Source organism: Callorhinchus milii, unplaced genomic scaffold, assembly GCF_018977255.1.
Source record: "Callorhinchus milii isolate IMCB2004 unplaced genomic scaffold, IMCB_Cmil_1.0 Scaffold8, whole genome shotgun sequence".
NCBI lineage: Eukaryota > Metazoa > Chordata > Chondrichthyes > Chimaeriformes > Callorhinchidae > Callorhinchus > Callorhinchus milii.
Genome location: NW_024704749.1, coordinates 4,564,872 through 4,592,551, shown reverse-complemented (window position 1 = coordinate 4,592,551; position 27,680 = coordinate 4,564,872). Strand labels below are relative to the sequence as shown.

The following is a 27,680-nucleotide window of genomic DNA, read 5'->3' as shown; positions in this document are numbered from 1 at the left end:
ATTGCCGTAAAGACCTGGGATAATAATAATAATGATCCTTGCATTTGATATAACGCCTTATCACGTCTTCAAGAGGTCGTGAAAAGGCGCTACACAAATGTGATTTTGGTTGTTGTCTCAAAGCGCTTCACAGAATATACTGTAAAGTGAATTGACTGTATATTTTGTGGGTGACACACGGCAGCCAATTGCGCACAGCAGCGTCCCACGATGACCAGAATATGGTGCAGTCGGTACGTTTAACATCACTTCCCGTGCGTTGTATTGATGTTGGTGGGGTTGCCTTTGTATAGACGTGGGCGGTAACCGTGCCTGAGAGTTCCATGCATCTCTCCTACACATGGAAATTCCAGAGATATTTATTGGAACGGAATGTGCTCTCTCTCTCTCTCTCTCCCTCCCTGGAAAGATGCTGTAGCGTAGTGGTTAGAGCTCTCGCCTCGCAAACGAGAGGACCCGGTTCGATTCCTGAGCGGGCCGAAACTTTAGGCAAGTTTCCTTACTCCACACGCCTCTGTTTGCCTCGCAGTAAGTAGGAACTTGGTTGTTAGTCGATTGGCGGATCGCTTTCCGGGGTAATAAGCCCTTCAATTGTTTCTAAAGTAATACAAATTTGGTCACTCAATCCATGACTGTTTGTGGGACACTGCTGTGCGCAACTGACTGCCTCATTCTGCCCACGGGTATATTCAATTTACAGTATATTCTGTAAAGCGCTTTGAGACATCTTGAAAGCATGATCATTGTTATTGTTTATTTATCTTTTTGAAGGGATTATTACCCCTGGAAAAGCGCCAATCGACAAATAACCAGGTTCCTACTGCTAGGTAAACAGAGGCTTGCGGAGTAAGGAAACTTGCCTAAGGTATTGCCCTGCCCGGGAATCAAATCTACTCGGTTGCGAGGTGAGTGCTTTAACCACTACCCTACAGGACAATAGACACTAGGTCACTTATATACAGATGTGTTCAGTCATTATTTAGACTATTGCCTGGCCAACAATAACCACAAATAGAGAACAACTCAATTTTCGTTTGCCTCAGCAGATTTGAACCCCTTGCAAAATAAATGCCATCCAAGGGGCGTTTTTTTTTAAAAAAAAATAAAAGTCTTCGCTTGTAAACAGTGGCCGCCTTCACTCCCATCGTAAAATATATTTTCCCTGGAAGTGCACAGCAGTGCGAGCTGCCAAAGAGGATTTGGTGCAATAGCTTTCTCTCTGGGTTTCGACGCCGTGTAATATCAAGGAGACGTAGCTATAGGGAGACTCTTGAAATTGGGGTCTGTGCGGTTTTGCGGAGGAACAGTGAAAGGCAATAGGTTAGAGTCCGCAGCAGTTCCATTTGGTTCAGTAACAGCTGGTGGTTTAGAGTCCACGGACGTTTGCGGAGATACGGTAAGAGCAGGTAGATTAGAATCCACACAGTTGAGCCAAAGGTTTGCACAACTTGCATGGAAGTGACCACCTTGATAAGTCAGCAAATTCTCTGCATGTTTCAGGCCCTGCAAAGGGAGGGAGAAATGAGAACATTGGATACATCTGCTAAAGAAGTAAGCAGAATTATTTTTTTTATTTTTTTTATATACAGGTGGTGCAGCATTTTAGGAATAATAATAATAATCCTTGCATTTGATATAGCGCCTTATCACCACTTTGAGCCATCTCAAAACGCGTCACCAAATAGACTGTAAAGTGAATTGACTGGCGTAATTTGTGGGCAAAATGTTGGGAGGACGTCCCAAGGTGCTGGACAGTCCTGGCCTGCCGCCCGAGCTGAGGGTGGCAGTCGAGAGGGTAGGTGGGTGGTGGGTGGGGAGGTGTGGGGTGGGGGTGGGGGGGGGAAATGAGCAAAGAGGAAGGACTTCAGGTGGACCTTGAAAGAGGTGAGGGAGGGGGATGGGGCAGAGGGACACCGGGATGGAGTTCCAGAGAGCAGTGGGGCTGGGGTTGGGAGGGGGGTGGGGGGGCGCGAGTAAAACAACATTTTAACTTCTGCGTTTCAATCAAAATGGCGTTGAATGAAAATTGCAAGTCTTAAGTCAGAGCTTGTTGTGGTCCTGCCTAAGTGGATGTGAACATGTGCCTCTGATTGTGTTGGTTACGCAAGCCCAGTGCTAAAATGTGTAGAACAAAGACTTCCTTGACTGGATGTTGCCATGGCAGGCTATTCTGCTGATCAAAACACTGAATTAAAAGCGGGACCATTAAATAATGAGAATATAATGTTCTTTCCTGTCCTGAGGGGGTGGGGGTTTCCTCCGTTGCGAAGGAACAGAAGAAGAAGAACACGAACAACAACAAATTACGTTTGTATAGCGCCATTCACATCAGGAGGGTGTCCCAAGGCGATTGACAGGTCAGGGATTTGGACCCGAGCTGGGTGTGGGACGGTTGGTGCAGGGGAGGGCGTAGGGGAGGGGAGGAAGATAGATGCGGTCAAAGAGGAAGGTCTTGAGGTGGACCTTGAAGGAAGCGAAGGAAAGGGCAGATCATAAGGGATTTGGGATCAGGAGAGGTGGAGGGCAGGGAGGCGAGGGGAAGGGGTAGGAGGTGACCTAAAAAAAAAGCATCTTCTCACCACTCGTCTTCAAATCCTTTCATGCCCTGACACCTCCCTACCTCTCCGACCTGCTCAATCCCCAACCCACTACCCGTTGCCTCCGCTTGACTGGCTCCAGCCTCCTGCTTGTCCCTCATGCCCTCCGTTCCACCACCAGCGGCTGCGCTTTAAGCCATTACGCCCTGAAACACTCTACCTCAATCCCTCCGCATTGCCTCCTGCTTCCCCATCTTCATGTCATGCCTGGAGACCTTCCTCTTAGACCGTGCCTGCACTCACCTCTNCCCCCCTCCCACAGCCACAGAAAGGTTATATCCATAGCATACAGAAAGCTATGTACAGAACATTTACCGTCAAAAGCCCCCAAATTGGACCTTCACGACCACTGGTTTGAAGGAAAGATAGGAGAGGTTATCTGCTGTATTTGGTGTTGAAAGTGTCTTCACAGGTTCTTCCCGAAGCAGATATCACTTCCAATAAAATGTGTCACTCTCAATGAAGGTACCGCAAGGCGCAATCTATCAGCAAAGATTATCACAAACAATTTGTACTTACATTAAATCCAGGCAGTATACTAAGCAGACACACTCCGCAAGATTCAGCCTGAGCATTTTCTGACCCAGCCATTGCAGTCTCGCCCGAACAGTCAAAGGTAGATTCAGAAGGCTGCAGAACATTAAAAATCCTATTAGCCAGACAGCCATTACATGTGCAAATTTCAGCCACACACACGATACATTCTGGACTATATTGTATTACATAATAATAATGATGATCATTGCATTTGATGTAGCGCCTTATCACATCATTGAGACGTCTCAAAGCGCTTCACATATATATTATATACACACACATAGTATATCTAGGGCAGGGCCCTAAGGCAAGTTCCTTTACTCCCCAAGCCTCGGTTTACGTAGCAGTGAGTAGGAACCCAGTTGTTTAGTCGATTGGCAGATCGCTTTTCCAGAGGTAACAATCACTCAATTCCTTGATTGTTTGTGGGACACTGCTGTGTGCAATTGCCTGCCGTGTTTCACTCACAAAATGCAGTCAATCTACTTTATTATTATTTGGGGGATAAAATTTTAAGGGATTATTACCCCCGCAAAAGTGTTCCGCCCATCGACTAACAACTGGATTCCTACTTACTGCTCGGTAAGCAGAGGTGTGTGGAGTAAGGAAACTTGCCTCACATTTCGCCCTGCCCGGGAATCAAACCCAAGCCCTCTCTCTTGCAAGGCGATTGTTCTAACCAATACGCTACAGGATTCCACAAAACTACAGAAAAACTAGAGAAAAGCAGCTTGGAAGTGAAGCTTAAATTCGATCAAATTCTGGGCACTTTGACACGCTATGAAAATAGCATTGCCTTTTTTATGTGGTGCTGTTATTATGTCCTTTCGGTTGCCACGAGGTGGCAGGCTTGCACGGTTACTTAACCTTTTAAACAACAATAATCGTTGCATTTGGCATCATGCCGTTCACATCGGGAGAATGCCAGAAAGTCCTTCACAGGATTTACTCTGGTAAAGTCTGGTGGCTGTTTACTTTGTAGGCAAAGTCCAGTTGAAAAGGGTCAGCTCCTGTTAAGCCTGAAAAGCTTTGAGCCGTCAATTTGCAAGGCACTATATGAAACTATATCAAATTTTCAAGACAGAGGTGGATAGATTATTGTTAGGTGAGGGTAGTACGTGTTCCTAAACCCAATATTATTATTATTACAGTAAACTGCAGAAAAATCTCTAAGCAGTCAAAATGCAGCAAATAAAGCGAGCCCATAAACATGACAGCAACACATACCAACATCCGTAACACAGGGGGGCTGAATGATAGGAAAGCCTGCAGATTGTTCCAAGCTATTTCAATGTCCCTCAGGCTTTGCTGGAGCATCTCGTCGCTTATACCTCGGGCTTTAATTCCACCTTCCACTCTCTTTGCTACTCTGTACACTTCAGTAACACCTGTAAGGTTACAAGATAAATATAGATAAACACAACGATTCGGTCTGGTCACGGAGTCCTGCAGCTCAGTGGTTAGAGCACTCGCCTCGCAAGCGAGAAGACTTGGGTTCGATTCCTGGGCAGGGGAAAATGTTAGCCAAGTTTCCTTACTCCGCAAGCCTCTGTTTACCTCGCAGTAAGTAGGAACCCGGTTGTTAGTCGATTGGCGGGGGTAAAAGAACCAGAAGGGAAAATGAGGAGAAATTATTTTAAGTAGCAAGTTGTTACGATCTGGAATGCACTGCCCGAAAGAGTGGTGGAAGCAGATTCGATAATAACTTTCAAAAGGGAATTGCAAAGGAAAAATTTGCAAGGCTATGGGGAAAGAGTGGATGGGCGTGGGGGAACTAATTGGATAGCTCTTTCAAAGAGCACAAGTGGCCGAATAGCCTCCTTCTGCTCTGTAAGATTCTGTGAAAATGACTTCACTCCAGAAACGGAAGGGAAAACAAAAGGGAGATTGCAACATCAAAACTTCTCTTCAGTTTCCACTGACCTTTTTAATCATGTATATTAATAGAAGCCTTTTTTGAATCAGATCCTATTCTCCGCTCAATGCTTTCCTCAGATCTTTGTGCTGCTCTGAATGCTGATTTATGTTGGCTTATTAGGTTGCCATGGGGCATCGGTGGTTTTGTTGATGTAAAAAGGAGGGAGATGAACACCGGTTCAAATGCTTCCTTATTCTTAGAAACAGGAAGAGAAACAGGGGAGGACGGTAAACAGGAGAGCCTGGGGCTGGAGCTGTGAGTCGAACCTTTTACTGAGGCAAATCTGGGCAGCGTACTGTCTACACCCACCAAGGTTCAGTAAGTAACTGTACAAGTAATGGGTCAAATGAGTGCCGTTTCATAATGCATTTTGTGCGATACTTATAATAATAATTATAATAATAATCCTTGCATCAGCCAACAATAATAATCCTTGCGGCAGCCAATTGCGCAAGGCAGTGTCTCCCACAAACAGTCGTGGATTGAGCAACTAAATTACTATTATTTTTTAAAAAAAGGGATTATTACCGCTGAAAAAGCTATCCGGCAATGGACTACCAATTGAATTCCTACTTACTGTTGGGTAAACAGAGGGCATGGAGTAAGGAAATTTGCTTAAGGTTGCGCCCTCCCCAGGAATCGAACCCGGGTCCTCTCGCTTGCATGATGAGTTCTCTAAACACTACACTATAGGACAGAAGTGAGTACCCACCTGAGATATAGGCGGTTCCCTGGGACGATAGCAACACTTCACTGCATACGGATGGCTGGCTAATGTCACACAAGATATCATTTGCATTTCTAATGACCTAGAAAAGATCACAGAGGACATGAGTGCAGTCCTGTAACTCACTGAATTAGCTGAGTCCATAGTGAATCCTAGCAAAACATCATCAAGCAATTGTTATTTATGCAAAATGAGAAAGATTGGTCAATATCGGATTGTGAACCATTCCTATATCATCCTGCGGTGATAGAACCGTCTCACACACCAGGCTCCGTGACCCTATCATCCCCATCCTCACCCAACTCCACTGGCTTCCCATCACTCAGAGGATACAGTTCAAGATCCTGGTCCTCACCTTCAAAGTCTTCCATGGACTCGCTCCCCCCTACCTCTCTGACCCCCTAACCCCCTACCAACCTGCCCACTCCCTCCGTTCAGTGGACTCCAGCCTGTTTCACTTCCCCCACCTCGCCCATCCCTGTCTTTAGACACTCGGCCCCCACCCTTTGGAACTCCATCCCGCAGTCCCTCCGTCTCAACTTACCCTTGCCTCCTTCAAGACCCTCCACTTTGACTGTGCCTTTGATCACCCTCCTTGCCCCTCCCTGCCCTCCAGCCTCCCTGATCTCGATCCCCAGCTCGGATCCAAAATACTGACTCTCCAGGGCCTTGGGACGTTCTCCCAACGTGAAAGGCGCTATACAAATGTAATGTTGTTGTTGCATTCAGTCATTTACCTATAATAATAATCCTTGATATAGCCCCTTATCATGTCATTGAGATGTTTCAAAGCGCTTCAAGGAATATACTATAAAGTGAATTGACTATATTTTGTGGGCAAAACATGGCAGCAAATTTCACACAATGCAATGTCAACAAAGTTATATTGAAATTGAGATTGGATAGGAAATAGTCACAATTACATGGGACATTTGACTTCCAGTGCAATGTTTTACATGACCCCATTGTGGTTTATAGTGGTGTCATATCCCTCAGGGAGATGTACTGCTAAAATTGCCCCAAACTGTCACTAAGACAGGACAAACACTTGTATCATGGATAATGTCTGACTTGACTTCATCGTTAATCTTCAGGCAAGAGCTCAACAAGTTGATGTGCTAACAACCTACCTAATCCGTCCATCTGATTAATGACCGAAGACCATTCATCTACGAACATTGGAAAAGAAGTAGGCCATTCAGCCCATCGAGCCTGTTCCGCCATTCTCTTACATCATGACTGATCTGTACCTCAATTCCAATTACCTGCCTTTGCCCCGTAACTCTTGATATCCTGACCTAACAAATGTCTATCCACCTTAGTCTTGAAAATTTGAATGGATTCAGCATCTACAGCCTTTTGTGGGAGAGAGTTCCAGATTTCCATTTCCCATTGTGTGAAAAAATGCTTCTCCATTTCACTCCTAAATGGCTTAGCTCTAATTTTAAGATTATGCCCCTTTGTTCTGGATTGCCCCACCAGAGGAAATCCCATGATTTTGTCCCGAGATTGAACAAGATATTCATCAGGATATCAGAGGACGGAGGAATCTGTATTAGATCATATGAAGGGAACCCTATGTGTCATCATTAAAGAGAGCAAACAAAGAGTTGAATGCTTTCACCAGATAGATACTTGGGAAGTAACAATATTAAAGGATATGGAGAAAAGGTGAGGAAATAGGGAAATATGGAGAAAAGGTGAGGAAATAGGACTAAATATTTAAAGAGGGGCCTTTGCCTAACAAAACGAACCCAATGGGTTACTTTGATCTCTGTGGTTTGCTCAGCAAAATTCCTTTCTCATCCAACTTCACTCAACAACAACAACAAATTGCATTTGTCCAGTGTCTTTCAAGATGTCCCAAGGCTCTGGACAATCAGGGATTTGGACCTGTGCAGGGGATTGGGATTAGGAGGGGTGGAGGGCAGGGGTAGGAGGGTGACTGTAAGATAGTAGGATTCAAGTCTTATACTCAGTAAGCAGAGTGAAAGGACATTAACAGGAGTTTTATGATTGCAACCAAGAAAAACAATAAAAGTCTGGTGCCTTACCTTATTAATGCAGTCAAGGCATCTTTGCAAAGTCCTGATTTTTGCCTCCATGATCTGCCGAGAGGAAAGAATGACTTCAGTCACAGCCAAAATAAAAACGGAAACAGTTTTCAAGTCAGTAAAAATAGAGGATAGAATGAAAGTTCTCGTGCTATGTTCTGGCACTTAATATGGAGTCCTTCAGCGTGTTAGTTAGAGCATTTGCCTTGTAAGTGATAGGACCCAGGTTCGATTCCCAGGCAGGCCAAAACCTTAGGCAACTTTCCTGACTCCACACGCCTCTGCTTGTCTAACAATAAGCAGGAACCCAGCTGTTAGGCGATGGGTGGATCACTGTTCCGAGGGTAATAATCCCTTCAATAAAAAAAATAATTTGGTCACTTCTATCCACAACTGTTTGTGAGACACCTCTGTGCGCAATTGGCTGCTGCATTTCGCCCACAAAATATACAGCCAATTCACTTCACAGTATATTCTGTGAAGTGCTTTGAGACGTCTCGAAGATGTGATAAGGCGCTGTATCAAATGCAAGGATTATTATTATTATGCTCCTTACTGTAATCTACATCTTGCCACTGAGGTCTGTGCTATTTCCCCAACTCTAAGTGGTTAATCTCATCTTGTTGGTAAAATGTACCAGACTTGGCAGGCAAGGCCTTGTTGTCCTTTCTGAACAGGATGCTTATTCTAAGCTCACACTGCCAAAGTCCGTAGTCTTTATACTCGAGCTAATTAACAGGTCTGATTAATCTGTTTCCCTTATGCAATAAGCAAACTGCAAGCAACAATACAATCGAATAATACAGTAAGGAACAACAGCAGCTTGGATTTATATAGTACCCTTCACATAGGAAAATGTCTCAGAGCTCCTCACACTGGCAGGCCTGTACCTCTATTCCATTTTGACTGTAAAGCAAACCTCTATTTGAGGAGCTCAGTAATGTGCCTCATACACAGACACCCCAAACACATACTCCACATCCAGTCCCAGAAATTATTAGTAATAATCCTTGCATTTGATACAACGCCTGATCACGTCTTCGAGACGTCTCAAAGCGCTTCACAGGATGTACTGTGAAGTGAAGGAATCGTGTATTTTATGGGCGAAACGCAGCAGCCAATTGCGCACAGCAGCGTCCCCACAAACAGTCATGGATTGAAGTGACCAAATGATTTTTGATGACTTTTCTTTTTTAAAAAGGGATTATTGACCCCCCCCCGGAAAAGCAATCCTCCAATCGATTTAACAACCCAGATAATCTTGCTCTTCATCCTTTATTCCTCTCCAATCTCTCTTCTGAAGCTGCCCACCTTTGGGAGAGGCATGCGCATCCCAACCCAGTTCAGGGGCTGCACAGGTGGCCTTATTTTCAAAAGGTTAAGCGCAGAAAGAAAGCGTTCAGCTCAAAGCAATAATTCTCACTGCTTTAGGCCTAGTATCAGCCAGAAGAGAGAGAGAGTAACGCCACACCCAGGCAGAGAGCAAGCCCAGAACTGTTTTGTAGCTCAGTTTGAAGCAAAATCCAAAGGAATGTTGCAGGGTGGTCCTTGCTGAACGGGAACACTTATTTATAATTAGCCAATCTAGCAATGTGCTCTTTCCACATTATTAGTCTTAACTACCACAAGCAGGGACTTGCTGCCCTTGCAATGCAAAGAGAAATCTCTCAATTATCCCTTCACACGCCCTGTTGCCTCCCTGACTCTCCTACATGCTAACTCTCCGTTCCAGCATCCGCTCAGCTGGCTCCGGCCTCCTCCGCTCCACCAACATTAGCCGTGCTTTCAGCCAGTACACGCCAAAACTTTGGAACTCGCTCCCCCAATCCCTCTGACTTGCCTCCCCCTTTTTCAGATCACGCCCAAAGACCTCCCTCTTTGACTGTGCTTATGGTCACCTCCTCCCTACCCCCCCAGCTTGGCATCAGGCTCCACCACTGTTAAGCGCTCCGAGACCCTACCCCACGTGAAGGGCGCTGTACAAATACAAGTCGTTGTTGTTGTCTCTGACTACTCTGTTTCCTGCATTGAAATTCGTCAGACACAACCAGACAGGACACATATTGGGCTCTCCTTCACCCAATGGATATTACGAGCATCTACTCCAGCAGTATTATTTTGTCCTGATGACAAATATTTGTGAACCCATTTGAATTTTCCACACACAGAAACCTGTCACTGTGCTTGAGGGTATTCAAACCACTTTGCGCTAAGCAGTGCGCTCTGCTCAAATTCATTAGTTCGAGTTCAAAATCCTCATCCTCACTTTCAAGGCCCTCCATGGCCTTGTCCCCTCCTACTTCTCTGGCCTGCTAACCTCCCCTACCAACCTGTCCGCTCTCTCTGGCCTGCTCTATGTCTCCCGCCCAACCCTCCCTACCATCGCACCCGGGCTTTCAGCCTCTCCGCTCCCACCCTTTGGAACTCCATCCCTCAATCCCTTCCCCTCGCTCCCTCTCTTGCCTCCTTCAAGGCACGACTTAAGACCCTCCTTTTCGACCGTGCCTTCAGCTGCCCTCCTACCCCCTCTGCCCTCCCTCATCGCAATCCTGCCCCCCCTACCCTCACGCTCGGATCCTGATCCCCGACTGTTCTGGACCTTGGGACCTCTTTCTGATGTGAAAGGCGCTTCACAAATGTAATTTTGTTGTTGTTGTAGTTGGGTGACCTCCAACACTTTAACAATAAAAAACAACAATAAGTTACATTTATACGGCACCTTTCACATCAGGAGGACATCTCAAAGAGCTTCACATAGCTGATTGGGAGTGCGAACTGTGGGGAGGGGAGGTGAGGAAGTTGGCACGGAGGGGTAAGGTGACCAAAAGCTTAGTCACTTTTCTCCTATTTCCACCCTGCTCAGCCTCAGTGAAGCACTTTGAGATATTTTTCTATGACAGGGACAGACAGTGCTATATAAGAGCAAATTCTTGCACGTCTCTGTTCAGCTGTACTTGGTAGATTCAGTAAAGTACCTTTCCTTTTGAGTGCTAGGAGATTAGTCTTGAACAATGAGCTCCAGATCTTGACTAGGTCATCGAGACATGGGGCTGAGCAGAACCGGAGGGAGGGGTCAGTGGTTCCTAAACATCACAACTTTAAACTAGTTCCTGTCCTCCAATCAGTAATGCCTCGTCTTTAATTCTCAGCCACACAGAATGTATTTATTGCTAAGTTTTTTTTGGTTGGGCAGCCGGGTGTCTGACACACGTTGAAACCCATCACTTAATGTTTAAGAGCATCCAAACCAAGCTGAGCTTTCCATTCATCCCAGCTACACATGGAAATTCCTGAGATAGATTGTTGGAATGGAATGCGCACTCTCTCTCTCTCTCTCTCTCTCTCCCTGAAGGGCCACCATCCTGCTTTATTTTTATTCCTCCTCGGGAAGGAGGTAAGCGGGGTCTCACCTGGATGTGGCTAGCGACAGAATATCAGAATCGAGTGAATCCTCTGGAACAGACTTAACTGTCCGATTCCTGGGGCCTGTTGAAGATTCACCAACTATTCTGGCTCGTCCCCGTGGCCTGGCAGATCAGACCAGTCATTGGGGCCAGAGGTTCTTTCCACTCAACTCCTGTTAACCCTGCAAGTCAAAGGCCTAACAGATACAGTGGTCATAGCTGGACAAGTTTCAGTTGGTTAAACTCTTAACAGTACCGCAACGTACACTCTGAGGTCCCCAAGCCTTGGCTCTTGCCAACCGGCATCTATTACACTTCGGAATCGGAGGTGGGGGGGAAGAGAGTGCGCGTTCCATTCCAGACATAGGGAAATCTCCATGCAGAGCTGGCAGGTGGCAGGTGTACGTGAGGCTCTCAGGTTGGTTTGAACGCTCTTAAGCACAATGAAGGGGTTTCTGTGCGTGGCGACCAGCTGACGCCCCCCCCCCCCACCAAAAACAATCTATTCTTTGATCCTTATTCGATACATTTCGATTTGTTCCAAATCGCAGTTCCATTGGCACTGACGTTACCAACTCAATTTGCTTTAAAGAAATGAATACACATTACATTCATAACGAAATGTATCTGACACAGCCCAAACCACTCCTGTACACTACATACTAAGCAAAGGGAGATTGTGTACCATGCTTACCATGACCGTCAGACAGGCATTACAGACCAGGTCACTTTCTGTCAACCCGCGCCTTGGAGCAAATAATTTCCAGTCATTGTGTAAACAACAAGCCGACTGCAAGCAAGCACACGGGGGGCAGGTTAATACTAAAACCAACTCGGCTTCTCTCTGGAAGAAGACGGAAATTCTCAAGGCAAGAACAGATGCAGTATTCACCCCAACTCAGCACAGGAGAGCACGGAAGCTATCGCCACGGTGCTGAGGTATTCAAAGCATCTTTCAATGACGTGGGAGGAGTCGATTTTGGTGTACTTTGGCCTGTGATAAAGGATCTCTACACCTGAACTTCCTGTTCACTCCAGTCACGGGGATACTGGTTGGGTAGCTTTCTGCACGGATGTGAGGTTTTGATTTTTCGCCAGTTCACTTTAACTGGATCAAAATTTGCACACGTTACTCAGGTGGAGTCCTGTAGCTCAGTGGTCAAAGCACTCGCCTCATAAGCGAGAGGTCCTGGGTTTGATTCCCAGCAGGGTGAAACGTTGAGCAAGTTTCCTTATTTCACACGCCTCTGTTTACCTAGCAGTAAGTAGGAACCCGGTTGTCAGTTGATTGGCGGATCATTTTTCCAGGGGTAATAATTCCTTCAAAATAAATAAAAAATAATTCAGTTACTCAATCAACGACTGTTTGTGGGACGCTGCTGAGCGCAATTGGCTGCCGCGTTCCGTCCACAAGATATACAGTCAATTCACTTTACAGTATATTGTGTGAAGCGCTTTGAGACATCTCGAAGACGTGATAAGGCGCTGTATCAAATCAAGGATTATTATTACAATTATTATTGAACAGTTGGCTCTGTCTGAAAGCTCAATTGGAGGACTATACAAACTAAACCTGCTCCTTTTCTCCCTGTGTCTCTTCCTTGCATATTACAGAAACTCGTGAACTAAATAATGTTTCCCGGGCAACCACAAACTTGCTGGAGCTGACCAGCCAGGAAAACAACTAGTAAAGACAATGCAAATTCTGAACTCTTGCAAATGATTCTGAATTTCCCTGTGAAAGAGGTTTATGAAAACAAAAATAATGACCACATTTTTTTTTAGTGTTTTTAAAGGGATTATTACCCCTGGGAAAGTGATCCGCCAATCGACTAACAACTGGATTCCTTCTTACTGCTATAAGCAGAGGCGTGTGGTGTAAGGAAACTTGCCCAACGTTTCGCCCTGCCCGGTAATCGAACCCAGATCCTCTCACTTGCGAGGCAAATGCTCTAACCACTAACCTACAGGACTTCACAAGTCTACACTCAGACAGGCAGTGTTAAGAAGCAGACTGGTTAAGACAGGCAATCTTAATAAGCAGCAGGAAGCTTCCCAGACAGTACTTTCAATGTGAAATTACAGCACTCACCAATTTTCTTTCTGCACCAATTTTCTTCCCACTTACCCTGCTCCTCAAGTGTCCTTTTCCTCTTCCCTCTACTTCTTTTTGCTCTCTATTTTGACGTGCTATTCCACATCTGTCAAATGCTGCCCGAGCTGTCATTATCCATGTAACGTAAGTAAATGCTAACAGGCTGTTAAACCACAAAGCTAAACGGTCCAGACTTGTGAGTGTCCGTTCACCAGATTGTCCAGCAAGGATCACTCTGTAGCCTTTTAGATCCAGAAGATCTTGTTAATCTTCTCCTTTCTTAACGCTATGGAAAATGTTACACCCCTATAGCTGTCGTGGGCAACGTTACTAAACTCAGCAATCAGCCCGGCTCCGACATTGCCTCTTCCCTTACAGTGAATAAACTCAATGAGCCAATGTGGAAACGCACAACAAAAATTCCAGACAAATTATGCGGGCGTCTAGATGGTGTCTTAACCATCTTTGCGGCCAGGGACTCTTTTGCAATCGGATCCTGTTAACCCTGCCAGCCAAAACCCTAATGGGAAGCTTGCCGGGCAGCGCTCTCAATATTAAACCCCAGTTGTTACTCCAACCCACACTCTGAGGTCACAATCTTGCCAGCTGGTGCTTTGTACATTCTGGAATTAGGTAAACAGGATGCGTCCTTCTAGGAAGAGAGGGCGCATTCAATTCCAGGCAGAGGGAAATTTCCACGTGGGAGTGAGTGGCATGTCCTAAGTCTAGTTTGTATACTCTTAAACACATTTTCCACATGTCAGACACCCAAAAAAAAGTGTCTTTCCTCTCTTGGAAAAACCCCTCCTTCCCCTCTTATGGATCAGGACTGAAGACCTTCCTCTTCGACCGTGCTTACAGTCACCTCCTCCCTCCCCATGGGCTCGGGGTCAGACTCCGCCGCCGCTAAGCGCTACGAGACTCTGCTCCGTGTGAGGAGCGCGGTATGAATGCAAGTTGTTCTTGTTGTTTGGGCAAACAATGTTACCTGTGTAACAGTACATCGAGGTTGATTCGCAATTCTCCTTTAGTGCACAAGGGCAAAGTCTTCTTTTCGTGTACCGTACACGTGGCAGCTTAGGCTGGAGACGGCATTACATTGTACACCTGGCAAAGTGGTGCAGCCTCCAGCGCTGTTATCTAGGTCATTTTTTTTGCCTCCTTTTCCACCAACAGACGTTTTCAGAAATACACTCGTATTCATTAGAGAACGCTTTGTGCCTTCTTCCCATGTCGATAAAGATGTTTTGATGGCTAAACAGTTTATCCTCTCAAATCAAGTTCAATCCTGCGAGGCACGCAAACCAATCCTGTGGGATTTGCGGCTCATCTCACGCTGCCCTGCAATTTTGTGATGAGATTTTCTACGTGATATTTTTTTCTAAAAGCTTATATCCCCACGAGCAAATGGGGAGGTTAGGACAAAAAATATTTGCATACCTAATAGTTTGAATATGGAACATTCTGCAGGGAGCAGTAGTTAAGGCAGAAATCCGCATTGGCCTTCAAGAGGGAACTAGCAGATTCATTAAAAAGAGTCAACTACAGGGGTGTTGGTGGATAATAGTAATAATAATAATCCTTGCATTTGATATAGTGCCTTATCATATCATTGAGACGTCTCAAAGCGCTTCACAGGATATACTGTAAAGTGGATTGACTGTATTTTATGGGCAAAACTCACTTACTCATGAAATTCATGACAGGCGCTATACAAATGCAATTTATTGTTGTTGCTGTACGTTGCCCTGCTGTTTGTTGTCTGTATCCCAGACAGTTTGTGCAACCAAATGGTCAACCAAGCAAAGGCAGTTTCAGACTGAATAGGGTCTTTGGCATTGGAAGATGGACTTAACCCACCTTCTTAACAGGGAAATTCATCATGGGTTGGAGAAATTAAATAGATTACAGGAGGGGGAAATAAATGATGGCATTTTCCAGACTTGTCACAGACTATATATATATATATATACACACACACACCCACACGCATACTGAATACATCTTTTATTTGCCTACTGAGCACCTCATTTTAGCTGGAACACGTGTTCACCCTTCCAACCACATCCCATTTTTATTGATACTGTTATTATCCTTGGCAGAGGCCATGATCTGGGAGAGTCACCTCATATTTCCTTCCTTAAGGTTCGGCTGAAGGAAAATTTCAGACTCGAACAGTAACCTTTATTTGTCTTTCAGTTGCCGCTGTGCATCGCCAGCATTCTCCGTTACTAAACAGCATGGGCAGAGAGAGGGTGGGCACAGATCGCCTTCTCATCATCTTAGTCAAGGGGACCCTGAATACAAGTCATGGAGCAAATGCACTAAAGCAGGGAAGTCCAACCTTTTGGCTGCTGAGGGCCAGATGAATTTCTATTTGACAAACGGAAACAGCAAACGTATAGAGGGAGTGGGGGGTGGGGTGGTGGGTGGTGTTGAAATAATAATAATCCTTGCATTTGATATAGCGCCTTATCACCTCTTCGAGATGTCTCGAAGCGCTTCACAGAACATATATTGTAAAGTGAATTGACTGTATATCTTGCGGGCGAAACGCAGCAGCCAATAGCGCACAGCAGCATCCCCACAAACAGCCGTGGATGGAGCAAGCAAATTATTATTATTTTTTTGTTGAAGGGATTATTACCACCGGTTGGACCACCCTGCGATAAAGATTAGAGGGAAAGGAAGTTCTAATCCACATTTATCTGGCTGTCACGATACTGCAAAGTAGTCATCACCCCCCGACACCACACCCCCACTTGCGCTAACATAAAATAAAGCTTTACAGTAAAAACCTTGCTATTTAATATTCCCGTCTAGAAGTACTGTATATGATTCTTTAATAAATACAACTCAGGTCATATATTCATCATATATTTTAAATAGGACAACATATTAAGTAAGGCATTATTTTAAATAAGGCAATGTGCTGTGCTTTAATATCATAAACCTTCCCCTCGCTCTGCCTGCAGTTTGGCGATTCTGACCCTATAAGAATTATAATATCAAATGCGAGGCTTTTTTTTAAAATCTTTTTTTTTCTGTGCACCCCCCCCTCTCTCTCACTTTCAGTCAGTTTTTAAACTTGGCGTCCTCTCCGCGAAGCTTTCCCTTGGGTGTTAAGTAGTCCTCTATCAAGTCCGAGTTCTGGTACATCAGCACCCCCGATAGAGTAAGGCCAATGCCAGCGTAGCTCAGCCCGGTTATCTCGCTGCCGAAGAGGATCTGGGAGACGATGATATTTCCCACTAGGTTCAGGTTCCCCAGCACGTGCAGGGTGACGGCGGAGGTCAGAGTGGTGACGCAGAAGCTGGCTAGATTGTACAGTACTGATCCCAGGCAGCTGAGCAAGATTAAAAACCACAGTCTGTTGTCGTACACGACAAGAGGTTCCCAAATGGCGTTACTCTCCAGCAGCAACGCAGCTAAAATCAAGATGCAGAAGCTAGGGATGGACATCATGTAGAGCAGGATGACCGAGTTGATCTTTTCTTCCTGCAGGAGAATGCCTGGAAGGCAAAGAGCCGTAGCAGAGAAAGAAGATCGTGAGTGTCAGGAGCCATTTAATACAAAGCTCAAACTCTGAAATAGATGTATTGAAAAAGGCAAAGCTAACTAAAATATCGTCCGGCATTCTGTTGAATCACTGACCTTCAACAATAATAACAGCATTTGATAATAACAGCACCTTATAATAATAATAATCCTTCCATTTGATATAGCGCCTTATCACGTTTTCAAGACATCTCAAAGGGATTCACAGAATATACTGTAAAGTGAATTGATTGTATATTTTGTGGGTGAAACACGGCAGCCAATTGCGCACAGCAGTCGTGGATTGAGTGACCAAATTATTATTAGTATTTATTTACTTCATTTTTCTTTTTTTTTTTTGAAGGGGTTATTACCCCCCGGAAAAGCGATCCGCCAATCGACTAACTACTTATCATGTAGTAGAGGCGTCTCAAAAGGCGCTTTACAGTTTACCAGCACTAAACACTGATTAGTGTCCAGCTAGGACCACTTTTGCCCTTAGGTCATTAATTTGCAGTTCTGTAACAATCAACAATGTCTTGTATTGATCTGCCTCTTTCACCCCTAAGTAGATCAATGCTTATCTCTTACTCACACTGTAACTAGCAAGATTTGTTTTATTCTAATCCACTATGCTTTTCACTTGATTGATCAACCTTGAATTCAGACAATTTGTGCTCTGAGCCCACATCCGGTCCTCTGCTCCTGAGCAAAGCAAGTGACCTTGAGTTAACGTACAGCTGTGGTGCGCGACTGTGCAGACTTATAGTCTATGTATAGTGTGATATGACATCTGATCACACAGGCAATCAGGTCAGTAGCACAAAGCTCAGTGTAAAATAACTGTAAGTCCATCCCCCCGTCCCCCATGTCACATATTTGTTTCTGTAAGTGCACTGTAAAGGCAGCACTAGATTTCATTACAGCTGCTAATGTGGTAGAAGGTAATTAGAAAAGCATTGCCAGCCAGCAGAAAATTAGCCGACAAAATACAGGAAGCATTTTAGACCACCACATTTGCTTAGTGACAAATGAGAGAAGATGTAAAACAATCTAAGTCTAGGACATTGTTTCACCCACAAAATACACAGTCAATCCTCTTTACAACAATAATAATACTTGCATTTGATATTGTGCCTTATCACGTCTTCGAGTCGTCACAAAGCGCTTCACAGGATATACTGTAAAGTGAATTGACTGTATATTTTGTGAGCGAAATATATTCTGTGAAGCACTTTGAGATGTCTCAACAATGTAATAAGGCAACTATATCAAATGCAAGTATTATTGTTATTATAATTATGTGGAGTCCAACACTAAACCAAAGTGAAAAACAGTTTGAAAACAATTTAATAATGGAATTGATTTGCAGTCCCCCGTGAAAGTCTGTGAGAAAATATAATAATAATCCTTGTATTTGATATAGCATCTTATCACTTCGTTGAGACAGCTCAAGGCACTTCACAGAATATACTGTCAAGTGGATTGATTATGTATCTGTGGGTGAAACGCGGCAGCCAATTGTGCACAGCAATGTCTCACAGTCGTGGATCGAGTGACCATATCAAACATCAACAGCATGCAAGACAAGTCATAGGCCAACAAGAGTGCAGTTTCTCAGGGTTTAATCACACTACAGGGCCCATGTCCGCCACATAGAGAGAACCAACAAGGGTGTTTGTTGAAAAAGTATGTGTTTTTGTATTTGGGGTAAGAAACCACTAAAGGTCTAAAATTCCGCTCGTCTTAACCTATAAGACCATTTTGCTTCCAAACTTAAAATTGCCAAAATTGTGCAAAATTCTTAATTTCTGTCTTGGTTCAGAAGCTAGCTCTAACAATGTCGGAAAACTATGGGATCTTTAACGTCCACTTGAACAGGGATTAACGGGAACGCGGTTTAACATTGCAAAGGACAGCACCTCTGCCGATGCATCCCTTCCCCAACACTGGATTGGAATGTCAGTCTAGACTGAGTTCAAAGTCCAGATGTGTTATTCAGTAGAAACAGTTGATCTCAGCAATCACAAATGTGCGGATGCTATGATCTTTCTGTGATCTGGGTTAAGAAGGGGAAAATTGAAAGAGAAAACAAATAATAATCTTTATATTCCTTGCACTTGATACAGCGCTTAATCACATCATCCAGATGTCTCAAAGCATTTATTGTAAACCATTCACGGCCTTGTTCCCTCCTACCTCTCCGACCCTACTTACCTGCCTGTACCCTCCGTTCCTCTGGCTCCGGTCTGCTCCACATCCGCCGCCCTACCATCGGTGGTCGGGCCTTCAGCCTCTCAGCCCCGAGGCTCTGGAACTCAATCCCCCAGTGCCTTCGCCGCCTCCTCCCTTTCCTCCTTCAAGGCCGGTCTCAAGACCTTTCTCTTCGACCGTGCCTTCAGCTCCCCTCTCAACTCTCTACCCCCTCCTCGCTCCCTCCCTTCCCTCCCCTCACCCTGACCATTTCCCCTTTGCTCGGGTCCTGACCCAACTGTACAGCGTCTTGGGACATCCTCCCAACGTGAAAGGCGCTCTATAAATGAAATCTTGTTGTTGTAAAGTGTAGTGTATTATGTAGGCAAACGTGGCAGCAATTTGCACACAAGTGATCCACAAATAGCCGTGAAGTGAATTAGACAATTTTGTCTGGAGTTTGGCCAGGAAGCCAGGAAAAACTCCTTTTTGAAATGAACAGGCCCAGCCAGGACCTCAGCTTAACATCTCATCTGAAGGGCAACACCTCTGACAATGCAGGGGGCACACCCCCAGCACTGCGTTGGAGCGTCAGCCTAGACTATGAGCTCAAAGTCCCAACATGGGGCTTGAACCCACAACCGTCTGACTCAGAAGCAAGAGTGCTACCAACTGAGCCAGGCTGACACATACAGCAGTGCTGAGCAGCACCCATATAGTTTGTCAACACCATCCATTATTTTTGGTTTTAAAGGACATTTTACTGGCTGTATTCCTGCTTGTACATAAGGAATTCTAACAGTTAGGTTTGCTTGAATCTGTATCGGTTACCAGGTCTGTAACTAATGTAAGGGATATTTATGGGTTGCCCATGATACGTCTGCAAATATTAGCAGTAACACAACAGAACAAAACTTGTTTCAGTCATGGGTATGAGTCAGACACATAACCACAAGCAAGATTTCATAGTGTTTCAATGGGCCTGAAGGGCAACTTGGAGACAAAAAGTTATCAAGCTCCGTAGTCCTAGATTATCTGCTAAAGGAGCATGGTGTTTTTATCAGATGGCGAATCACATTGATGTTCAAACGCAGATTAGACAAGAATAAAACAGTTCCCTTAGTTTCAGCAAAACTGACCTCCCCTAGCTGCAAATGCACAGTCCCTACACTTCATAGTAAAAGCCTGTGAAGTGTTTTGAAAGGTTTCAGTGACGTGATATGCTGCTGTATCAAATGCAAAGATTATTATTAGTTTAACATGAATTGAGCAAAAGTCCCATGTAATATTGCAGTTTGGGAACCAATAAATTCACATTTTACTTGACAAGAGGAGAGACTGAGGCTGAATCTATAAATGAAGCAATGCAGTAAAATGAATCAGACTCGCTCGGAGAGTGAAAGAAAATGGATGGCTTTGCTATGCCCTTCAAAATGATCTCAAGTGTGGAAAGACAGCAGCACAAGACAGAAAAGGGTAAATAGAAATGAAAATGGCAATAATTCTGTAGTAAAATAAAATACAACTCTTAACTATAACTGGATTTAAACAGGCCATTCAGAATCAAAAACTAGACGTAAATCCATCCTTCAAGATGAGATGTTAAACTGAGATCACATCTGCCTGTTCGGGCAGGTGTTAAAGATCCCATGGCACTATTCGTGCATTATTGCTGCATGCAAATTGACTACCACATTTGCCTAACAAATACACAGTCAATAAAATTAAAATTCTGTGGAGCACTTTTCAGACAGTGAAAGGTACTATAGCATATGCAGGTATTGTTATTGAATTCCGACTTTTACTGAAAAGCATCAGTAATAACCGGGAATAAAGTCAAAGATGTGCATTGTCCTTATATCAGTTTTTGGGGGGTTCTGCTCTGTCCAGCCGCAGAGAGATAAAGAATGTATTTTTAAGCGCTCCGAGACGCTACCCCACGTGAATTGAAGGGCGCTATATAAATGCAAGTTGTTGTTTCACTGTTGTTGAATTTAACCATAAAAATGGTTAACTCTCCATGACACTAAAATTAGAAATATAACAACATCCAATAAAGAAGAAAAGAAATAACATGGCTTAACATTGCTGCAGGGATCAGGAATGTTTGTTCCATGCTATGAGGCTCTCAGTTTGACTGAACATTTCTATTACAGAGCTTACGTGGTGTAGAGTTACATTGATATTGCTCAACTGAGCAAAATTAAACAGCCAATAGGTTGAGCTCAAAATACTTCCTTCCTGGTATCCGCCCAGTGAACATTAATCCTCAGGAGATGCTTTTAGATTTATTTTGAGCAGCTTCTCAAATTATAAACTGTTTCTTTTAATAAACCTGCTAATTGTGAGAGCAAAAGATAGTCGAATGGAAGTAGTTTCAGCTCTGATCACTTCACGGCCCATACAATTCCCCAGTTCTCCTTGTTAAAGCTTCAACCCTCACAAAAATGAAAAGGGCGTGGGTAACTGAGGGTCGTTATCCCGTAATGACCTGCGCTGTGTGCTCCAGGTTCCGGAATGTGTTTTGAAAGGAAGGAAACAAGCAAAACATTCCCTCCATTGGTGGTGAGTTAGCCAGGTTTTGTCACAAGACACTGTGGAACTTATGCTTTCTGAATAATACTACTAATAATAATCCTTGTATTTGATGTAGAGCCTTATCAGTCTTTGAGACATCTCAAAGCGCTTTACAGAATATACTTTAAAGTGAATTGGTATATATTTTTGTGGGCGAAACGCAGCAGTCAATTGCGTACAGCAGTGTCCAACAAATGGTCATGGAATGAAGTGACCGATTTATTATTTTTTTTTGAAGGAATTATTGCCCCCAGAAAAGCGATCAGCCCATTGACTAACAACTGGGTTCCTACTTGCTGCTAGGTAAGCAGAGGCTTGTGGAGTAAGGAAACTTGTCCAACATTTCGCCCTGCTGGGACTGGAACCCAGGTCACTCGCTTGCGAGGCGAGTGCTCTAACCACTGAGTTACAGGATTCCATAGGTGAACTATGTTATAATGCCCACCCCCCTTCCCCTCCTCCCCAAACTGGGATAGCGAGCGTCTGTGGAACCACGCAGTGTGCACCCAGCCTTCCTGCGCTGACCGGTCAGCTTCCTGCACAAAATAAAAATGGTCCACTACTGTATTATCAGGTCATCGCTAACATCACTTCCAGCCCACCGTGCACATGAGCGGGAAACACTATTTGGCAAAGGAAATCAGCCATTGTTTGGACACTGCTGTACGCAATCTGACGTGGCCTCCGAGAAACTGAACCCAGAGGACTGGGTTATAACGAGGTTGACTGATAATTTCCCCCCTTCATTCCCCTCATTAGTTTCCTCTCCAGAACACACTCCAGTCTCGTTATTGGGTCCGAGTCCACCGACACTGACTGACCTCGTCAGACAATAAATCAGAGCCTTGTTACTAGGGACAAGCATCATGGGAAGCCATCTTGGAAAAGTCACAATAAAAGGTGACTTGCTGGGTATCGTAAAAGAAAAGCCGGGGGTTGTTCTGAATTCACAATAAAACTAGTTGATGGTTGAACTTAATGGACTGGTTGACTTGGAACGCAGGCCACAAAGTCACAGGGCTGCTCACCGATCAATGCCGAGCTAGCTGACCTCAGCCAGGGGAGCATTAAGGGGCAGTGAAATTGACCTCAATGTTAGCGAGAAGAAAAGCAGCCACTCCCCTCTCCTGACTGCTAGGTAGAGAACCGGGCTGGAAGGTGTGGTGTGTTAATGTTGGATGAGAACAGGATCAGGCCCAATTATAATGCCCCTCCCTGCACATAGTCAAATGCCTTATGAAAAGTAACTTGTGGAACTGTAGAAGGGAAAAGAAAATCAATGGGGAAGTGGGGGAGATGCTGAATAGCAGAGGAGACATTGGGTGAATCGCAAAATACATCAAGAAAATAAACTAATCATGGAATCACTTCATCACTATTGACTCCTTTGTTTTATCTTATCTCCACCTTGTCTCAGCCTCGGTGGTGTCCGCTGTGGGGCCTTTGCTTGCCCTTCCCCACACTTCATTAACTTGTTATGACCTCTGAACTCTAGAGACATTGACAGGCTCACTGGCCTTTCCTGACCAGTTTTGCTCAGTTTGTAGCATGCTGGCTTGCATCTGAGTCAGATGTTTCTATGACTGATTCCCTCATCAGGACTTGAGCTCCAGTGAGTGGTGCAGTGTTAGAGGGGTCAACTTTTGCATAAAACGCTTGAGATAATATTAGAATAATAATTCTTTCGATACAGCACATTTTGGGACGTCCTCCCGACGTGAAAGGCGCTCTATAAATGTAATTGTGTTGTTGTTCTGTACCTCACAAAGATATCTTACAGCTCTTCACAAGATTTACTGTAAAGTGTAGTGACTGTTTTTGCAAGCAAATGTGGCAGCCAATTTGCTCACATCAATGTCCCACAAACAGCCAAGAGGATCTACTAATGGGCATAAAAATATCATTGCACAAACCTGACCAATATTCCTTCCTCATTCAAATTAAGTTCCCCCCCACCCCCACCTCTCAAATCAAATGCAAAACAAATGCATCAATCATCATATTGATGTTTGTGAGTCACTGATGATGCTGATTAACTTACACATAATAGACAGTACCCTCCCTCACTGTGTAAAGTATTTTGAGAAATTACAAAGGCCATGTATCGAATACAAAGACCATTACTGAACTATTGCCCACCCGCACCCCCCCCCCACCACCGCCATGTTAAGTTCTGCTATAAGTCATACTCTGTAGGGACATCAATGTAAACCTGCTCTTGAGGGTTAAAGAAACACAGAAATCTACAGCGCAGAAGGAGGCCATTCGGTCCACCGAGTCCAGGCTGGATCACAGAGCGAGGAGATCAATTCAATCCCACCTCCCACCTTATCCTCATACCTTCTTCCAGCCCCTCTCCTTCATATGCCTGTCTACATCTATAGTACTACTAATAATTATGATGTGCCAGGATTAAAAACACAGCCCTTGTTAGTTCCTACTCAGCCCCGGCCACCTCACAACTTTATGGGACAATATAAAAGTGAGACTTGCGGTGGAATGAGTCTGGTCTCTTAGGTTGGTGCTCTTGAGATGACAGTCCCATTCCATGTATAGGATTTAACCATAGAACAACAACTTGCATTTATTCTCCCACAAAATACACAGTCAATCCACTTCACAATATATTCTGTGAAGCGCTTTGAGATGTCTCAACGGCATGATAAGGCGCTATGTCAAATGCAAGGATTATTATATTATATATAGCGCCCTTTCAAGCAGGGTAGCGTTTCAGAGCACTCAAAAGTTTTTCCACTGTCATTTCCCCCTATTTCCCCAACCCAAACCCCCCACCCTGCACCCCTCTCCCCCTCAGCAATCAGAAAACCAAAACTGTTAACCCAACTCACTTTGTTGAATGGACTTCACGCCTCTCAGCATGGTGGCGGCAAAGATATAGAAGCAGCCTTTGTGGTCGAACTCCACCTCGCCCATGAGGCTGAAAGAGGCTCCCAGGCAGATGGGCATCATGGCAGTGTACTTCAGGATGTGGTGCTGTTGACCCAGGAACACCTTGGAGATGGCTATGGTGAAGAGCGGGGTGGTGGTGGAGATCATCTGGGCGAAGGAGAGCTGGACGTAATTTAACCCCATGTTGCCGAAGGCGATGGTGGCGCAGAAGGTCAGGCTCAGGAGGAACACTTTGAACTTGGCAGCCGCGGGCAGTCCCGTGGCCTCCTTGAGCTTGAGGTTGATGAAGCCCACGCGGATCAGGGTGTAGTCGATGATGATGGCCGACAGCATGTGCAGGGCGGACAGCAGCAGCGGGTAAGGGAAGTTGCAGACGGCGAATATCCATTTGTTCAGGCTGGTGATGGTGGTACCTGTGGTCACCTGAACAAGGACTGCCACCAGGGTGTGCAGCGTCTGTCTCTGCTTCCGCTGCTCCACCGTGGATTGCTTGTGGTCCGGTGACTCATGAGCAGTTGTCATGGTAATTCCATCTCGGTCTGAAATATATATATACTATATATATATTATAATAATAATGGTTGTTCACCCACAGAATATACAGTCAATTCACTTTACAATGTATTCTGTTTGGCGCTTTGAGACGACCCAGCAACGTAATAAGGCGCAATATCAAATGCAAGGATGATTATTATCATTATTATTATTTATTATTGTACGCGACATAGCGCCTTACCACGTCGTCGAGACGTCTCAAAGCGCTTCGCGGAATATACTGGAAAGTGGATTGACTCTGTATTTTGCGGGTGAACTCCACAGTCAATCCACTTTGCAATATATTCTGCATCTGTCTGTCTGTCTGTCTGTCTATTTATCTATCTGTCTATCTATCTATCTCTGTACAGTCAGTGAATTCCCTTTAAATCTCCTTCTCCCAGTATCCAAACAAACAGGCTTTCCCCTGGACGATTATTCAGTACAATGAAGGCGATTGCGGATCTCGGGCTGTTAAGATGAATGAATCGCCTTGTGCAGCTTTGATCTCTGTTGGTAAATCGCTGCGAGGTTTCAACATTGCAAATTTTAAAGCAAAAGCAACAACTCGTTTATATATAATAACACATACAAATATATATATATATATATTAAACAGCTCTCTCTCTCTCTCTCTCTCTCAATTTCTCTCCTCTCTGCAAAACCAAACACACGAACATTGTACGAAAGAACAAACGCCAAAAAAAAAATAGACTGTTACAGAGAGAAAAAAAAACAAAATCAGCAGCAACGCATCAACGCACCGCACTGACCGGTTATGTGTGTACTCGCTGCTCTTTTCTGCACCGCACCGCACCTTTGTTGTGTAGTAAGAAGATGAAGCGGTGATGATGAATCATTGATGCTGTAATGTGTCTATGTGCGTATGTGTGCGTGTGTGTGTGTATGTGTGTGTGTGTGTGTGTGCTCAGCTGCTCCACAAACCTCCTCCTCCTCCTCTCTCTGTCTCTTCCTCTCTCTCTGTCTGTCTGTCTATCTCTTTCTCTCTTCTCTCTGTCTGTCTATCTCTTTCTCTCTCTCTCTGTCTCTCTCTTTCTCTCTGTCTCTCTCTTTCTCTCTGTCTCTCTCTCTCTTTCTCTTTCTCTCCCTGTCTGTCTCTTTCTTTCTCTCTCTCTCTGTCTCTCTCTTTCTCTCTGTCTCTCTCTCTCTGTCTCTTTCTCACTCTGTCTGTCTCTTTCTTTCTCTCTCTGTCTGTCTGTCTGTCTATCTCTTTCTGTCTGTCTGCCTGTTTCTGTCTCTCTCTCTCTCTGTCTGTCTCTCTCTTTCTCTCTCCCTCTCTTTCTCTCTCCCTCTCTTTCTCTCTCTGTCTATCTCTTTCTTTCTCTCTCTCTGTCTGTCTATCGCTTTCTGTCTGTCTCTCTTTCTCTCTCTGTCTGTCTGTCTCTTTCTCTCTCTGTCTGTCTCTTTCTTTCTCTTTCTCTCTCTCTCTCTGTCTTTTGGCTTCAGTCAATTTTTACGCCTCTGCTCAAATGACTTGCAGTCTGGTCTGGACCAATGAAGCCAATGTGATGATGTGCTTTGTGGACAGACAGACAGACCTACAGACCTCCCTCTTCAAGGATCACCGCAATCACACGCCGGATTTCCAAATTTAGAGTTTCATAACGTTGCAGCCAATTTTTTTGTTTTTATTTCCTCACCCATTCACTCCCCAACCTCCCTCACCCAATCAAAACAAGTACAATCCCCCCACACACACACACACACATATATATATATAGAGAGAGAGAGAGAGCAGGGTAATAAACATGCCTCACTGTGAATCAAACTGAGAAAAGAACATTTCGTTTTAACACAAACACACACAGACACACACACAGGGGATGATCCACACACTCACTCATCCTCAATGTCACATTAAGCATCTACACAGCACCAGGGTATGTGAATCATCATCATCATCATCATCACCCCCCCACACACACACAGCTGGTTGTAAAGCCTGGCAGAATTAGTTTTAAATGGCATTCTTGCCTCCTCTTGTTTTCACGTGATACGTTCAATGTCATTTTCTTTAACTTCCCATTTGCAGATCTATTCTGGCTTCCCAACTCCAGTGTGTGTGTGTCTGTCTCTCTCTCTCTCTCTCTCTTCTGACACATACACACTGGTTCTCTAAATTTACCCTGTGACAGACACGTTTGTTGTTACTATTTTAGCTTTTAAGGGGTTGGTGTTTGTGTGTGTGGTGGGGTGGGGTGGGAGAGGATTTATAGAGTCCAAGGCAGGTTTATAGTAATCCAGGGCATGTCCACAACTCTGTGAGCCAAAGTCCTATCGAGTACTATACTACTGGATATAACTTGCTAGAGTAATAATAATGGACCTTGCATTTGTTATAGCTCCTTCTCACATCTTCGAGACGTCTCAAAGCGCTTCACAGAATTGTAAAGTGAATTGATTGTATATTTTGTGGGTGAAGCAAGTACTATCTCCCACACCCTCCCCACACACACACACAAGGTAATAATCCCTTCAAAAAATAATAATTTGGTCCCACGTAATAATTTGGGACACTTCTGTGCGCAATTAGCTGCTGCATTTCACCCACAAAATATACAGTCAATCCACTTTGC

At 44.5% G+C, this 27,680-nt stretch overlaps 2 protein-coding genes and 1 non-coding gene across 5 annotated transcripts; 1 reads left to right on the top strand and 2 right to left on the bottom strand.

Annotated features, from left to right (window-relative positions):
- Nucleotides 1-353: 353 nt before the first annotated feature.
- Nucleotides 354-13,866, bottom strand: LOC103182178 (synergin gamma-like). 2 transcript variants are annotated; one of them, XM_007899072.2, is made up of 7 exons: nucleotides 12,130-12,193; nucleotides 11,932-12,027; nucleotides 7,834-7,887; nucleotides 5,765-5,861; nucleotides 4,362-4,522; nucleotides 3,117-3,227; nucleotides 354-1,503 (listed from the first exon to the last, which is right to left on the bottom strand). In XM_007899072.2, exons 2-7 carry the CDS (start codon nucleotides 11,932-11,934, stop codon nucleotides 1,243-1,245), a joined length of 687 nt encoding a protein of 228 aa, XP_007897263.2. In that variant the 5' UTR covers nucleotides 11,935-12,027; nucleotides 12,130-12,193; the 3' UTR covers nucleotides 354-1,242. The 2 variants fall into 2 exon arrangements, with proteins under 2 accessions (XP_007897263.2, XP_042193398.1); XM_042337464.1 differs by lacking the exons at nucleotides 11,932-12,027; nucleotides 12,130-12,193 and adding an exon at nucleotides 13,330-13,866 and having other exon boundaries at nucleotides 899-1,503.
- On the top strand, nucleotides 12,379-12,451 carry trnam-cau. The gene has a single exon. It is a non-coding gene; the product is annotated as a tRNA-Met (tRNA).
- A 2,292-nt stretch (nucleotides 13,867-16,158) lies between the features above and the next one.
- On the bottom strand, nucleotides 16,159-26,002 carry slc35e4 (solute carrier family 35 member E4). 2 transcript variants are annotated; one of them, XM_042337463.1, is made up of 3 exons: nucleotides 25,857-26,002; nucleotides 24,489-25,104; nucleotides 16,159-16,844 (listed from the first exon to the last, which is right to left on the bottom strand). In XM_042337463.1, exons 2-3 carry the CDS (start codon nucleotides 25,069-25,071, stop codon nucleotides 16,408-16,410), a joined length of 1,020 nt encoding a protein of 339 aa, XP_042193397.1. In that variant the 5' UTR covers nucleotides 25,072-25,104; nucleotides 25,857-26,002; the 3' UTR covers nucleotides 16,159-16,407. The 2 variants fall into 2 exon arrangements, with proteins under 2 accessions (XP_042193397.1, XP_007897260.1); XM_007899069.2 differs by having other exon boundaries at nucleotides 24,489-25,088.
- Nucleotides 26,003-27,680: the final 1,678 nt, after the last annotated feature.